This window comes from Neophocaena asiaeorientalis, unplaced genomic scaffold (assembly GCF_003031525.2).
Source record: "Neophocaena asiaeorientalis asiaeorientalis breed wild unplaced genomic scaffold, Neophocaena_asiaeorientalis_V1.1 scaffold74, whole genome shotgun sequence".
In the NCBI taxonomy this organism is placed as follows: Eukaryota; Metazoa; Chordata; class Mammalia; order Artiodactyla; family Phocoenidae; genus Neophocaena; species Neophocaena asiaeorientalis.
This window is the reverse complement of record NW_020172183.1, coordinates 653,568-669,807: the sequence shown is the minus strand read 5'-3', so window position 1 is coordinate 669,807 and position 16,240 is coordinate 653,568. Positions and strand designations below refer to the sequence as shown.

Sequence of the window (16,240 nt, the reverse complement as noted above, 5' to 3'; positions counted from 1 at the left end):
ATTTCTCTTATGGAACCCTATTCCTTTAAGAGGGTAGTAGTATTTGGACAGTAGGGTATATGAGTGCTCATTCTACTGGGATGTCATTGCTTTTAGACCTTTTCAATGGACACAACTGAGAAATATGTATATTTGTGTATATATGTTTATTATATATACATATTTAAAAATTTTTAAATTATGAATTTAGACTATTTTTCCACTTCACAACCAACATAGCAAGGTTCTTTCTGAGCCTTTCTTATTCCATATTTGAATTTTATGTCCTGCTGTGAAAACTCTGGTTTCTAACAAAACCAATAATCTTCTCTAATTTTTAAGTGCACCTTATAAAGAGTGGATATATTTCCCAGTTTTTTTCTTTCTCACAGTGTATCACAATTAGACAATCTATCACATTTTTCATATAACAGGTGTATAATATTATCCTAGCTAGGTTTTCATTGACAAAGTTGGGTGGGTGAAGAGGTGAAGGATGAATGATGAGAGTGGTGGGAATCTAGGAAAGGCAAGAACAAAGTATTAATGAATGGAATATTTTTCTAACTTGTCTTTAAATCTTTTTTTTTATAGGTTATTAAAAATAACTTGAATCCTGTTTGGAGGCCTTTTAAAATCTCTCTTAACTCCCTGTGCTATGGAGATATGGATAAAACTATTAAGGTAATTTGAAATTATACATATATTATATATACACACACACTCACTGCTTTTATAAATTATTTCATTAGATAGTATTTAAAGAAAGAAATGTTTGAATTTTATTTACATTATGAATAATAAAATAGAAATGTTTCTGGTAAGTAGTCAGTTTGAAGGAGCAGACATTTTGAGTGATCTGTTGACCTAATCCTTAATCAAACATTGTGATTTTTATTTTTTAAAATAAAATATTTAATTTAAGTCTTCCTTTTAATAAGATTCCTCTGCTCTGTGAATAGGAACCTTTAACTACACTCTTTGCCTTTGGTGTGTTCTTTGCAGATAAAAACAGATGTTACTTTAACTGAGAACCCAGAGCTTCCTCCTGCCCTTAGCACAGAGCAGAATAGTGGTGACATTTTCTGTCACTGATATTTTCAGAGTAAGGTAAAATTTATTAAAACATTTGGATGGCTTTAGTTTTAGAGTTTTTAGAGGAAAGCAGAGCGGGAACAGGGAGCAGAAGCAGATAGCTGAGAATTTCTTTTAATGGTTTCACTTATAGCCGTTTATCAAAATAGATACATTATTTTTAAGACACTTTTATACTAGAGTTACTTCGTTACGTAAGATTCCACGTAGAACCCCTTTCTTATGTTCAGAAGTCAGCAAACTGAGGTGAGTTGTTTGTTTATTTGTTTTGTTTATTTATTTATTTATTTTTTGATAATTAGTGTGGTGAAAGCAGGAAAGGTGATGGCCTGGAACAAGCAAAGGACTTAAAGAGTCAAACCGTAGTCCAAGATTTGACTTAGGTCCTTAACCAGCTAAGGGTTCTTGGGCAGGTTATCTAACTTCTTTACTTATATAGTAGAGAAAATAATGTCTACATAACAAAATAACATAAGGATTAAATTAATAAAACTGAAAAGTTTTATAAACTCCTAAACACAGTAGAGGTGCTGTTATTATTGAAAACTACTTCATTTCTTAGATCCATAAATTTTGTCCTCAGTTTGCAGAGAACTTTAAAAATCAATGAGTGTGATTTGTGTGATATTTCAAATAGCAGTGAATGTCTAGGTACAAAGTAAATAATAGAAAAGTAGCTTTACAAATTACTTTTTACTGTTATTAAATCTAGAACTTTTGCTTTTCACATTAAAAATAGTAAGTTGAAGCTTCATTAGATCTGAGAAGCAAGAAAGGCTGGGGAAAAAAGATGCCTAAACTGTATTTGACTGGTTGTAATAATATGTTAACAATGAAACAATGTTTTTTTAAACTTTTTTTTTTATGCACAGTGGCATGCTTACAGGGCTATTTTGTTATAGTAAGTAAATTGATTTTCTGAGCTTTCTCTGATGAATGTCTTCCAATTCTTAAAAGTTTCTCCATTTGTTTTGACTATATACAACTTGGTTTGCCACACCATCACTGTCTTTATTTCTTTAGTTCTGTATTTCTTTGCAATATCAGAAAGTCATACATCAGTGATTCTCTTGGTATTTGGAAATTGGTTAGAGGTGTAGTAAAGAGTTATAGAGCAGAGAGTAGAGTCAGAATCATCAGTTTCTTTGCTGCAGTATGAACGTGCCAGTGTTATCACTCTAGCATGTATTATTGTTTTCATAAAATCGTGCAAATAAGAAAAATAATCATGCATGCCTAAACGGGGAATGCCTTAGTGAATGTAGTATTGTGTGATGTGTGCATTCTTTTACATGTATACATATGCACATATGTGTATATGCATACATTTCAGTTTCACAAACATTGCTGATGGTGTTGTTTAAAACAGCCAATATTACTAGTTTTTAAATTCTTGAGAAGAGAAATTAAATGACACAAATCATTACATCATTTACCTCAAGCTGTATCTGAACATATGCCAGCATTATAAATGTCACATTTTCCTTTAGCATCAAACATTTGCCTTTAATGAGGCAACAGTGAACTTTTATTATATATTTATTGTAGTGAGTTATTGGGAATTACATTTTAAAAATGTTTTTACACTCCCTGAAGTTTCGGACAGTCTAAACATGAATAGTTTTAGCTTCTGCATAAGCTTTGTTTAAATAAAATCTTGGCCTTATCAGAGCTTGATCTTGTTGTCTTAGGTATAAATTGGAGTTTCCTGAGTGCAAGTCTAAAATGTAACATTCTGTTTTCCATAATAAAAAAAAAACTCTTAAAAATGAAATTATTAAAATATTAAGATTGTTTTGACTTTATCTTAATTTTAGTTCCTCTAGAAAAAATTATTAAGGTCATTAATTTTCTTTTCTGTCAGATAAAGGGCTTTTGGTTTAACAATTGAGTATCGGATATGTAGGGCAAGAGTTAGCAGGTCAGAATTGATCAGTGACTGAAGTGCTGGGAACAAATAAAAACCCTTACTGTTGCTCAAAATTGCAATTCTAGACCTTGTTTGTTTTATTTATTGATTGTTTGATTTTTAGTCTTCCTGAATAATAATGAAAATATAAGGGGTGAAAGACTTCCTGTTATGATAAGCACTCAATTCACCTCTTAGAGAACTGAGAAGAAAATAAATCACTTTGCTAGATGAATATATATAAATCCTGAGCATTTTAGCTTGGTGATTAATATAACTTTGTAAAGGATTATAGCAGGATGGAAGATTGGCATAGGGTAAGATGCAAATTGCTTCTCAGGTACAGGCTTTTATTTTAAATCATAGGCTATAGAAGGATTCAAAAGTTTCCTTGGAACAGATTTACATTGTTGGTTACCACACAAGATATGTCATCTTCTAAGACTATTTAATTCTTCTCCTACCTGACAAGCCTCAGTAGATACTGTGTGCAATGCATGTAATAAATGTTTGCAGAAATAAATGTTTGAAATTACAAAGCACTATAAAAACATCGGGGCTTCCCTGGTGGCGCAGTGGTTGAGAGTCTGCCTGCCGATGCAGGGGACACGGGTTCGTGTCCCGGTCCGGGAAGATCCCACATGCTGCGGAGTGGCTGGGCCCGTGAGCCATGGCCGCTGAGCCTGCACGTCCGGAGCCTGTGCTCCGCAACGGGAGAGGCTGCAATGGGAGAGGCCACAGCAGTGAGAGGCCCACGTACCGCAAAAAAAAAAAATCGTTTATTTATGATCACAGTGAACACCTCTGTTTGCTAAGAGTTCACATCACCTTATTTTCTCATTGCAATGAATATTCAGGTATTCTTGTGAATATTTACTCTTTGGCTACATCTGTCAACCTGGTGCAAAACTATATGGAAATCAAAAACCCTCAGCTCTCTTCTGCCTGCTTCAAGAAAGAGCGAGCCTTTAATGAGAGCCATAGCCAAGATTCCTGTCTTATGTGGAAATAAAATAATTATGACCCAGTATAGATACTTCCTCAGTGTATAAAAAACTGTTTTCCTGGAATTTTCCTTTTCATTGTGAGAGTTGTGATCCTCAGAATGATGCAAATCTGACTTCATCATATCTAACTCCTAATAGAAGCCTAACCTCACCAAACTGCAACTAATGAAATATGTTTTCCGTAGTTACTAATCATCTAGAATTTAATTATACAATTTTTAGCTGCCTAGGATACTGACTTCCTTTCTTCCTCCAGATAGATAGTGGCTTTAGCCATTGTAAAATGATAACAAGGTAAAAAGCAGATGAGAAAGAAGGTCTAATTCCATTTTGATTTTATCAGCACTTGTAAAGGGCATGTACAGGAACTGGAAACTGCTTAATGTGGAATTTGAACAGTATTTGTGTTTTTCATCTGCCTGTGATGTGTCCTAGAACCCCATTCCAAGGATAGCGAGTGTTTGAAAGTGTTTCAGTATTGTTCGTCTAGGAAGTTAGTTCCTACTTCTCCAAGTAGGACTGTATGTTAAACATTTTCACTAATTTTAATTAAAAGTACACTTCTTGGTAAGTCCCATTTATTGCAGCCAATACTTTTTAACAAAATTATATTGATTTTTATATATTTTTATTATACTTACTTCTAGGTAGAGTGTTATGATCATGACAATGATGGGTCCCATGATCTCATTGGAACATTTCAAACCACCATGACAAAACTGAAAGAAGCCTCCAGAAATTCACCTGTAAGTTGCATCCTTGTCATTTGCATATACCTTATAGTTTGGCCCTGTATTTATTCATTTTTTCTCTTGGCATAGAAAATAGTTTTCCATGCGTTTACTCTATATTATGTAATGCTCTGAAGTCTGTGGATTTTATTTGTTTAGTAGTTGGATGATCCAAAATTCTTACTTGGGATGAGTTTTCATTTATGTTTTGAGGTTTGGTTTCCTTTGTCTTCAGACAGTTTATATGGTTTGATTGAAAATCCTTTGTTTTAAAGATCTTGGCATTTCACTGGTCACAGTAATTAATATCTACACTGGACAAGTACCTGGACTTGAATTGGGTTCATTTATTCTCCTTTTGGACATTTTACAAATTGGCTTTTACATTCTGCCTGTGGCTTTCCTCTGACTTGTCCTCACCCAAGGGAATGATAAAAGCATAGTTACACTATTTCAAATTATGTAATATTAAGCTGCCATCTAATGGTACTAATTTTGTTAAGATCATTTGTCTGCCTTAACTACGTTCAGTTTATTTATTTATTTATTTTTTGCGGTACGCGGGCCTCTCACTGTTGTGGCCTCTCCCGTTGCGGAGCACAGGCTCTGACGCGCAGGCCCAGCGGCCATGGCCCACGGGCCCAGCCGCTCTGTGGCACGTGGGATTCTCCCAGACCGGGGCACGAACCCGCGTCCCCCGCATCGGCCGGCAGACTCCCAACCACTGCGCCACCAGGGAAGCCCTACGTTCAGGTTATTAGTTATCATCCCCACATATTTCTAGGATTGCTTCTTGAAACTTTTCTGTCTGTAAGGCAAAGTGCCTAAAAACTATTCCAGAGTGTTGTTTCCCTCTTACTTGCCATTCTAGTTTGAATGAAATAAGTTGTTAATTCTCTTTATAGCTTACTTAGAATAATATGAAATGTTTATTACCTGCTTAGAGACCTGAATAATGCTCCTGTATATAGCATTTGCTTCTGAAAATCTAAACATGAGGTTTAAAAGGTAAGAGATTATGGTCAGGTGGGAAGGTCTTTTTTACGAAGTCATGTAGGTGAGGTGACCCAAAAGAGGATACTGATAGTTTTAGACCAAAACTTAAAAGCTAAATGAATAAATAAACCTTATCAGCTATTTGATTTAAATAATTGGGAGAAATGAGTTTTGAACAAACGTAGTGGGACTAGAATTTTTAGTAGGTCATGTAGAGATCTCTAGTCCTGTTCCTACACCCTGGTCACAAAGCCCAGATACTAGAAATAACAGAAGTGCTTGTGTGAAGTAAGGAAGGCTTTCAAATCACACTCAGTGGTTTAAATGCAGAGATTGAATTAGGTTAACAGTTTGAATTAAAACAACAGCAAAATTCAGCTGTAAATATTCCATTTAAAGATTTTTTTTTTATTTTTAAAGGCAGAAATAATGGAAAATAATGAAAATCTGAACATTTAAAATAAAGCAAGCTACCTAAAAGAACTAAATATGAAGAGTGATCTGGATTGTTGTTTCACTGGTTTCAGCAGGCCTCTCACTGTTGTGGCCTCTCCCGTTGCAGAGCATAGGCTCCGGATGCGCAGGCTCAGCGGCCATGGCTCACAGGCCTAGCCGCTCCGTGGCATGTGGGATCTTCCCACACCGGGGCACGAACCCGTGTCCCCTGCATCGGCAGGCAGACTCTCAACCACTGCGCCACCAGGGAAGCCCCTCAAGGAGTTTTTTTAACATCATTTTGTTTTGTATCATTGTATCAAAAGTATTTTTAAATGTTTGATTCTTCAAAAATTAGTAATGCCTCTGTCCAAAGTATATAAGTTGCTTTCTGTTAACCAGAAGAGGTGACTTATCCAGTATTCACTGAGTATCTCTTATTATTAGGCAAGGCAGTGAGAATTTGAAGGTATAACTTGGAAGTGATTATACCCTAGCCATGGAAAAAAATTAATGAAATAATTGACAACAATACCAAGTATGTAACTAAATTTTATGTGGTTGTAGAAGTTTAATGAGATAGATGGAGATCAGAGAAGCCTAGAACAGGAGTTGATGTTATAGAGGAGGATAACTTTAGCCAAGCCTTACAGAGGGATAAGTGGATAGGAGGTAGAAAGGAAGATGATCTGTTTGGAGGAAGAAACTATACTGAGAAGATGTAAGGTACTAGATCGATTTCTACACATATTCCCAGTGGAAAGAGATGATCTTTGCTGCATATTTTACCATAGAGTTGGGCTTCATATATTTCTGTTTTCTGATGGTTGGTTTTTCAGTGTATTTTTGTACTTTGTGTGGGTAACAGCTAGAAGTAATGTTTTATATCCTTTATTAAAGAAAAAAGGTTATTACTCGGAGCATTTATAAGGAAATGATCTACAGAGGCAAAATTTATACTTAGGAACTATTTTAAAAGGTACACAATTTTAGAAGTCCTTTTTGGAAATATCACTGATAAATATTTCATATATATGACATAGTATGCAGTTGTTTCAGAGTTGTGTTTTGTAACAGACCTACATCAGTAGGTGGTTTGATTCCAAGAGAAAAAAGTCATTTATTTAAATTTACATTGGCATTTCTTATATCACTAGTAATAATGAACATTTTTGTCTTTTCTTCCTACAGGTTGAATTTGAGTGCATAAATGAAAAAAAGAGGCAAAAGAAGAAAAGCTACAAGAATTCAGGTGTTATCAGTGTGAAACAGTGTGAGGTCAGTTTCTCTTGACCACTTATAGTGTAATGAGATCACATTTCGAGTTCTTCTAAACAAACAGTTTGTGTGGACAGTTGAAAATTACGTGAGCAACTGGGCACCTTTAGGGAAAGGAAGAGAATAGGAAATAGTAGAGAAATCTTCCAAGTAACTTTGCTTCCAAGGTTTGACAACTTTTTAGCAAAGGACAAAGAATATCAAAGTTTTTCATTATCTTAGGAAATATAAGGCACCGTTGGCATTTTTCCAGCACATTAGTGGAAATGGCTTGACTTAGTGCATCTATCCTGGTCATTATTTCAAGATGAGATGTTATGAGTGAAGGGGAAAAAATCCAAGAGATTTCTTATAAACAAGTGGGAGTTTTTGTTTTTGTTTTTAATCTTGCTTATTATACTTAATTAAAGCTCTCAACATATTAGACTCATTACTAGTTTCTTAAAACTTACAGTGTGTGTATTTCATCATTGGCCATTAATATTCTAATCTTCACATTGCTATAATTATCTTGAAGTAAAATCTTACAGATTCATGACATGTAGGGGCAGGGTGCCTTAAATTCAAATGCAGGGGTGTTTTCCATATGTTTATATCATGTGCTGTTCAGTTTATAGATGGTTAAAAATATATGCCAGGGCTTCCCTGGTGCCGCAGTGGTTGAGAGTCCGCCTGCCGATCCAGGGGACACGGGTTCATGCCCCAGTCCGGGAAGATCCCACATGCTGCGGAGCGGCTGGGCCTGTGAGCCATGGCCTCTGAGCCTGCGCGTCCGGAGCCTGTGCTCCGCAACGGGAGAGGCCACAACAGTGAGAGGACCGCGTACTGCAAAAAAAAAAAAAAAAAAAATGCCGGAGAGCTATTTGTTTTTCTTATGTAGTAGGAGAGTTTTAATTTTAAGTTTACTATTTGTTTTTAGATTACAGTGGAATGTACATTCCTTGACTATATCATGGGAGGATGTCAACTGAATTTTACTGTGAGTAACACACTGAATTTTTCAAAATAGGGCTGTAACGTGATTTTTTTTTCCCTCCATTTTGCAGTGTTCCTTCTTTCACTGCCAAATTGACTTTGTGATGAAATTTATACAATCTGTTGAGTATGGTCTCCTCAGAGAGTTTGTTTAGGTTCACCCTGAAGCTTTTGGTCTTGTTAAATATTTTCTCCTGCAAGAAAGCAGATATGTACAAATCAGTGATTATCCTGCAGTAATTTAAATAATAAAAAGCATAATCAAACAAACATACAAAAAAAACAAGCCCTATGCCTAAAGCCATGGATGTAATAATCCATGATTTAAGACATCTAGAAAAATAGGGGTAGTGGGTTGCTTCATGCTGTGGCTTTAATTGTTTAATTGTGTCTGGAAATACCCATAGGCTCAGGCATTTGTTAGGAAATGGCAGTAGCAGGCTCTGGGATGAATGTTTTGGTCTCAAAATTCAATGTTTGTGTTTTCCTAGACATCAAGCAAGGGTGTCCCTGCCTTCATCTCAGTAAGGGCTGCAATTTTGTTATTTGGCAGGTGGGTGTGGACTTCACTGGCTCCAATGGTGATCCAAGGTCTCCCGACTCCCTTCATTACATCAGCCCCAATGGTGTTAATGAGTATTTGACTGCAATCTGGTCTGTGGGACTGGTCATTCAAGATTATGATGCGTGAGTATGACTCCAACACATAACTCCCCAGAAAGGGCAGTTTCTGTATCGTCTGCTGGTTCTCTGATGTAGTTGATGGGATAAGGATGCTGGGGAGGAATAGCTTTCTCCCTAAAATTTCTTGTCTTATCTTTTCTATTTTTCCCTTTGTGACAGTCTTAGTTAGTGTTTACCTTTGACCTCTAATCTCTGGCTGTGATTAGTTATAATGTATTATATATAGCTTGCTTCTTTAACAGCTGACTGAAGTTGGCAAGGCTTTTAGTTTCTTTGATCTGGTTTCCTTGGGGTTTACTCATTTGGGATAAGTTATCTGTGTAATTGAAGTCCAGAAGACACATTTTGTAAACACTCATAGATGCTATTTCTTAACATGTTTATTTCCTTGGCAGTCATTGTCAAATTATTTTCTTAATGGTGATTTTCAACAAGTGTTGAAGGATAACTTGACATAATTGCTATAAAATATTTTGAATAGATTCTCAATGGATAGATTTTGAATAGATTTAAATAGGTCTTCTTGAAGGTTTAGTAAACAATAGGAAAAAAATCCACATTATTAACTTTTTGTTCTCAATCTATTAGGGCACAGTAAAAATTTTCACCTATTATTTTATGATAAAAGCCCTTACATATTTGATGGAGCTTTTCATTAATTTGTTATGACATTTAAAGAGATGAAATTTTCAGGCAAATGCAAACAAGTCTACAGCAGGGGTAGCAGTTTCAGTATCAGCCTAATAGAATTTAAGACAAAGTTCATTAAATATAATTTAAAAATTACTTTATAGGACACCTTATTATATAATCCAAAATGAAAATATAATGGTGGACATGTTTAGTAACAGACTATCAAAATATTTCAATTGAAAATAGCTAGAAATATAATAAAAATTTCAAAGTAACACAGTTGTAATGGGACTTAGATAAAAAGTAGAAAATTTACAGGGTTACTTTCTCAGCCTGGGTCCTGGAAGGTAAAACAAAAGGTTAACTAAAAAAAGTTTACCACATGGAAACTAAAAAAACTCTTAAGTAGTTCTTAGATCAAAGAGGAAATCAAAGTGTAATAACAGACTATCTAGAAATAAAGGGTAATGAGACGACTGTACATGGTCCTGTCTTTATAGAGTAAAATTTCTGGCTTTATGTGTTTTATTTTTAAATAAGAATTGAATATAGAATGAATTAGCTTTTCAACAGAATAAAATTAAAGAATAAGAAGAAAAATATAGATATTGCAATAGTAGGAGATTCCATATACATGTTAGCTATTATGTGTCAGAGAAAATTTAAAATCCTTTTTATATGGTATTCATCAAATACTCATACTTAGCTGTGAAATAGGTGCTGTTATCATCTTCATTTTACAGGTGAGAAAACTGAGGCATAGGTGATAAAGTAACTTGTCCAGGGTCACTCAGCTGGTAACTGGCAGAGACAGGACTGAACCTGGACTGTCTGGCTCCAGGGACATGCCCTCACAACTCTGCTGTGCTGTGCTTCCTCCAAACACACAAAATAATGACTTGGAAAGTCACCAAATTAATAAATTAGATGGAGAGATGATTCTTTGCAAGTTCAGCAAAGCTTAGGCAAACCTTTGGCAACACTGACCCCCCGAGAAAAAGAGAAAATGTATAGAATATTAGTTATGAGACAGAGATTATAAGCATAAATTCAGAAAAAAATAAAAAATTATGTTAATGTTCTGTAAAAGCTTATGCTATTTCATTGAAAAATCTAGGTTAAAGGATGATTTGTTTTAGAAAGCTGTAAATTACCAAATTTGACTCAAAGAAGTAGAGAACCTGTATAGCCCAGGAACCGTGGAAGGAATGGAGTGGCTGGTCAAAGAGCCTCTCCTCACGAAGGCACCGGCCAAGACAACTTTCATACATAAATTCTACCAAACCTATGAGGAATGAATTCAAACCTGAGAGAATCAAGTGAAAAATATTAGAAAGTGTGAAAGTTTAAAAGGTGGTCAGATACAACATAAAATAAAAAATCAACAAGTTTTCACTAACCAGCAAAAACCAAATGAAGAAATTATAGTGGATAAAAGATCACAATTCATAATGCAAAAAAAAAATGAGAATGAATTTAGTAAAAGGTGTAGGATCTTTAGTGAGGAAAAACTACAGAATTGTACTGAGGGACAAAGAAGGAAACTTGTTTAAATGGAAAGATATACCACGATTCTAGATAGGCAGATGTCACAATGATGTAAAATATAACATTTCTCCCTATGTTAGTCAGTTTTAATCAGAATTGCAGTGAAACCCTGACAAAATGATTCTTAAAATTTTCTAGAGGGTAAAATGAATCAGAATAGTCAAGAAGTTTTTCAGGGAAAAAGAATGAAGGGGAATTTGTTCTAGCAGGTACTAAAATTTATTTTAAACCTATATATATATTTATATATATAATTTAATTTAATTTTTTAGTGGTTTATAACATTATATCAGTTTCATATATACGGTATTATATATTAATTGAGTATGGGACTAGTACATGACCAGTAAAAACAAGTAAGCAGTCTTGAAATAGACCGAAAAGTGTATGTGAATTTAGTATATGATAGAGATGGCATTTGGGGGGAAAGGAGTTGTAACAGCTGTCAAACAGGACAGGAACTGGATTTGGATCCCTGACTCATACCTGTGTATGTTAGGATACTATTCTGTATAGACTATAGACAAAATTGCTGAAATGGCTACCCCAAAACAAAGTGGTTTTGACAAAATAGAGGTTTATGTCTCTTTCATGTTGCATCTCTAGAGGTAAGTAGTTCAGGACTGAGAGGGCAGTTCTGCCTTTTATAGCTTCCACCCTGGGTCCGAGGCAGCTGCTGTGATTCTCATCCTCTCTAGCCAGTGGGAAGAGGACCAAGGAACTGAGAATGCATGTGCTTTCCCTTTTAGAGTGTGATTGAGAAGTGGCTGACAAATCATTCTACTCACACCTCCAGCCACCTAACCACTGCCAGCCCAGAGAAGCTAGAGTATAGCTAGTGTGGTTGCCAGTAGCCCAGGGGATCCATAATTAAAAAGGAAGAGAATGGATACTGGTGTAGAGTAGCAGTTTCTGCTTCATATCCTACTCCAGATGAATTTCAAGTTTAACATCAAAAGCAAAGCTTGGAAGTTCTAGGAGAAAATATATATGAATTGTTTATAATCTTGCAGTGAGGACAGCCTTTAAGCAAGACAGAGAAGGCAAAAATCATGAAAGAATTTTTATGTGTTCACATTTATTAATATTAATAACTAAAAAAGGGAAGCTATTTTAAACAAAGTTAAAGACAGACTATCAACCAGGAAAAATATCGTGACATATAAGATATAGGTTCTATCCTCAATGCAAAAAGAACCATTAAGAATTAATATAAAAAAGAATATCCCTAGTAGAAAAATTAGTGTAATCATTACAATGTTTTATAATGGCAAGACATAGGGTGTCTATCATTTGGGGGAGAATATCTATACAGTGGAATACTTAACAGCCATTCACATGATGTTATATATTCTGGTCCATAATTATCTCTAAACACTTGGGCCGAATATTTATATATTTTGCTGCAGAAATGTGAGAGTTTTACAATGTATGGCATTTGTACCATGTTTCTGTGGCTATAAATGTATGAATATTCATATTAAGTGGCATAAATAAAAGCTATAGATAACTTCATGTCAGTTGAGGTCAGGTTTTGCTGCCAAATGAGTGTTTTTGTAAACAAATGAAAAAACTTGTGCATTTTAAAACTTTATGGATTTATTTATATATTTATTTAGTGAAACGATAAACTGTATAAATAAAAAAGAGTATGTTATAAAATATTAATATAAAGTCCATTTTAATAGATATAGAGAGACATTTTTCTCCTTCAATGCACAGAAAAATATTTAGAATGAGAGTTGCCAAATATTAACATTGGTTCTAATCTTTGTTTTATATTTTTCTAAGATTTCAAATTTTTAGAAAATAAGCTCATATTGGTTTTATTATGAATAAAGATAAAAATGACCTTTTTCTTTTTTCAAATTTTCTTTTCAGTGATAAGATGTTTCCAGCTTTTGGTTTTGGAGCTCAGATCCCACCTCAGTGGCAGGTAAGAGGAACTCTCATTGCAAAGCTTTGCCTCCTAGCAAAGCAAAACAAGCCTCATCAGTCCTTCTTTCATCTTTTGACAGGTTTCTCATGAATTTCCAATAAACTTTAATCCGTCCAATCCCTACTGTAATGGTAAGTTAAAAATAAACATGAATTTTTAAACTGAAAAAAGCTACTCAAATTTCACCTCTAGGTTTCTTTTTGTGACATATTGAATTTTCTGTCGTGTAAAGTAGTAGAATTTTGCCCCAAGTTGGTGGTTAGCATGGTAATGATAATAGATAATAATGCAGATCACTATGATGATGATGAAGATTGCAGGCTAAATTCTTCTACCTTAAGAGTTTTACTAGAACCAACGATTCTCAATCTTGAGGGTAGATCCATAAGAATATGCATATTATTTTCACATATAAGTTGATTTTAAAATAAACCTTCAATGAAAACAGGTCATTCAGTATACAGATGCTTTTCTCAGATTAGCAGTTAACTCTCTTTGAAGAAAAAGTGTCTAGCATCAAATTACTTGTTACACAGGGTTCTGTAAGGAGATGGGGTGGGCTAAAGAAACACAGAACTAAGCTCCAAGAGTAGCTTTCCTTTGTGTGGAAAACAGGGACAGGCATTTCTTTCATTTCACTTTTCTGTTTATCCCTCAAATATTCCAGTGCCTCTTCCTTTTTGCCACATTGAGCAATCAACATAAAATACCAAATCTCCCACAAAACTATGTAAGACTGAACAGTTTGGAGGAGGAAAAGATATAGGGGCAGAGGCATAAAATTGTAGACAATAAGCTAATTTTCTGCAAAGGGTCCTTTTAACAATTATAAAACAGAAGAGAGTGTTCTTTCCTTCCCTTCCTAAATAATATTCATAAAGTAGAAGAGCATGACCATTTTGCTGGGAGTAGTTTGTATTAGGATTTTCTCCTTTTTTCTGAAACTCTTTTCTTGTACTAATTCAGTGTTCTTTTATGCACTTTCAGTGGCTGGTTGTGACCTTTTGTATCCCTAGGCATATGAAACTGGGAATATTTTTCTTTTCAAGAAATGTGCTTCATGCTTATGATGAAATTGGAACAATTTTTGGAATTTGTTGTAATTAGATTTTATTTATTGCAAGTAAATATGGATGACATACCATGGGATAATTCATTTTAGAAGTTCATTTACTCTGTGAGTAACATGAGCCCATCTTTGGGCTGCCACCAAGCAGAGCTTTTCTGCTTTTGGTTTAGTCTGGAAAAAACAATCACTTTGATGTTAGACAGAGGAAATACTACACAGAAAAAATACAGCCTTATTTTAAGACAAGGAAGTTTAATCCCGTTTTCCTAATTAATCATCCACCTTAGTTGCCCAGAAAGAATATGTCTAACTTGTTCCCTTGATGTAATGGAAAGATTTTAGCATAATTTAGTTTTAGTTGAGGAATGGAAGGCAATTGATGTTTATGAAGAAATTTAATTAACAGTTTTGTATACCTTGAGATTGAAAAGCAAGCTAGATGATAAAAATGGAAGAAAATATTACTATTGCTGTGGTTATGGGTTAAATTTTTCTATAGCATATATCATTACAGTAAGATCCTGCTGCTGGCCTATGTTAATATTATTTTTGTAACTATTGGACTGACTAACCTCTAGTTCCAGCCTCACCTTATGCATGTAAAATCACCTCTACGTATAAATTAGTTACATTCTCAAAGGTTGTTCATAAGACCACTTATTCCTAAACTCAAAGTGCCTAAGAGGAGTTTATTGGCAAGTGGAGAGACTTGGTCTTGTGAAGCTTTTAAACCAGGTATATGCTTTTCCTCCTTATTGATCTATGTCCTGCTGGACATTTTTTAAGCAAGAGACCTGTTTTGGTTTACAGTAAAAGTCTTTTAAGATTTTCTTATTAATCTTAGCAAGGCACTCTTGGGAATTTCTAGGATTTCTAGTCTCTTACTTACATCCCAGACACTCTGTTGTGTATTAGGGGCAGATTCATCAGCAGTGCTTTAATCAGGAATGCCATTCAACTTTTGATAGGTTGTGCTATTGTAATCAACAGTCTCTAAATCTCAGTAACCTGTAATGACAATAATTTATTTCTTGCTCACTTTACAAATCACTTGGTGCTTGGCTAGACTGCTGCGCTGCTCTGTTTCTACTCATTCTGGGTCTCGGGCTGTCTGGGATATGCTGTTCCCATGGCAGAGGGGAAAAAGCAAGAAAGCTGGCAAAAACAGGCCGTGATTCTTAAAACATCTGCTTAGACATGGATGTCATATCCATTCATACGCACTGGACAAAGCTAGTCAAATGGGTCTGCCCAGTCTTCCATTACATAATGCCCAGCAGGCCTAAGGTGCACCCCATAAACAAATGCTTTAGTGTTTCTGCAGCAAAATGTGATAAATAACCTGGAAGTGAATATTTGCAATTAATAGAGTCTACTATACCATGCTTAACCTTATATGATATTTCTGTAGAACCTCTGGTCATATATGTAAAAGTTTTTCCATTTTTTCAGTTACGTTTTCTTACCTTGTCATCAGTTATATGCTGCAGCATCTTTTGTATGGTTCTTTTTCCATCAGTCTTATTCCCAAAACATATCAAAATTAAGCAATATAACAACCATACCTTAGACTAATGAATAATTTGGCTGAGGTGAAAACAAATGCCTTCTAGTGGGGGAGAGTAAAGTTTATAGGGTTTTTTTGTGATAGAGCATAGCTATGGAGTTTTGTAATATTATATACCTTAGAGAACTCCTGAATATAGAACTTTTGACTGTTTAAAGCACTGTATGTTGGTATATAAATTAAATTAGCCAGTATGGTGAATAGTAAACAATTAAATTGTGCTTGAGAATTTTTAATCCTGCTTTTTTTGTCTAGGAATTCAAGGCATTATAGAGGCATATCGGGCCTGCCTTCCTCAGATAAAACTCTATGGACCAACTAATTTTTCTCCAATCATAAATCATGTGGCCAGGTTTGCTGCTGCAGCCACACAACAACAGACAGCTTCTGTAAGT

The 16,240-nt window shown here is 34.8% G+C and overlaps 1 protein-coding gene across 3 annotated transcripts in view; it reads left to right on the top strand.

Moving 5' to 3' along the window:
- Positions 1–16,240, top strand: part of CPNE3 (copine 3) — a 51,696-nt gene that overhangs the window by 28,762 nt on the left and 6,694 nt on the right. For all 3 annotated transcript variants that reach the window (XM_024761455.1, XM_024761465.1, XM_024761473.1), the window contains 8 exons: positions 574–663; positions 4,638–4,736; positions 7,344–7,430; positions 8,350–8,409; positions 8,959–9,092; positions 13,152–13,206; positions 13,289–13,340; positions 16,101–16,234. In XM_024761455.1, coding sequence (XP_024617223.1) covers positions 574–663; positions 4,638–4,736; positions 7,344–7,430; positions 8,350–8,409; positions 8,959–9,092; positions 13,152–13,206; positions 13,289–13,340; positions 16,101–16,234 — 711 coding nt within the window. The remainder of the gene's footprint in view (positions 1–573; positions 664–4,637; positions 4,737–7,343; positions 7,431–8,349; positions 8,410–8,958; positions 9,093–13,151; positions 13,207–13,288; positions 13,341–16,100; positions 16,235–16,240) is intronic.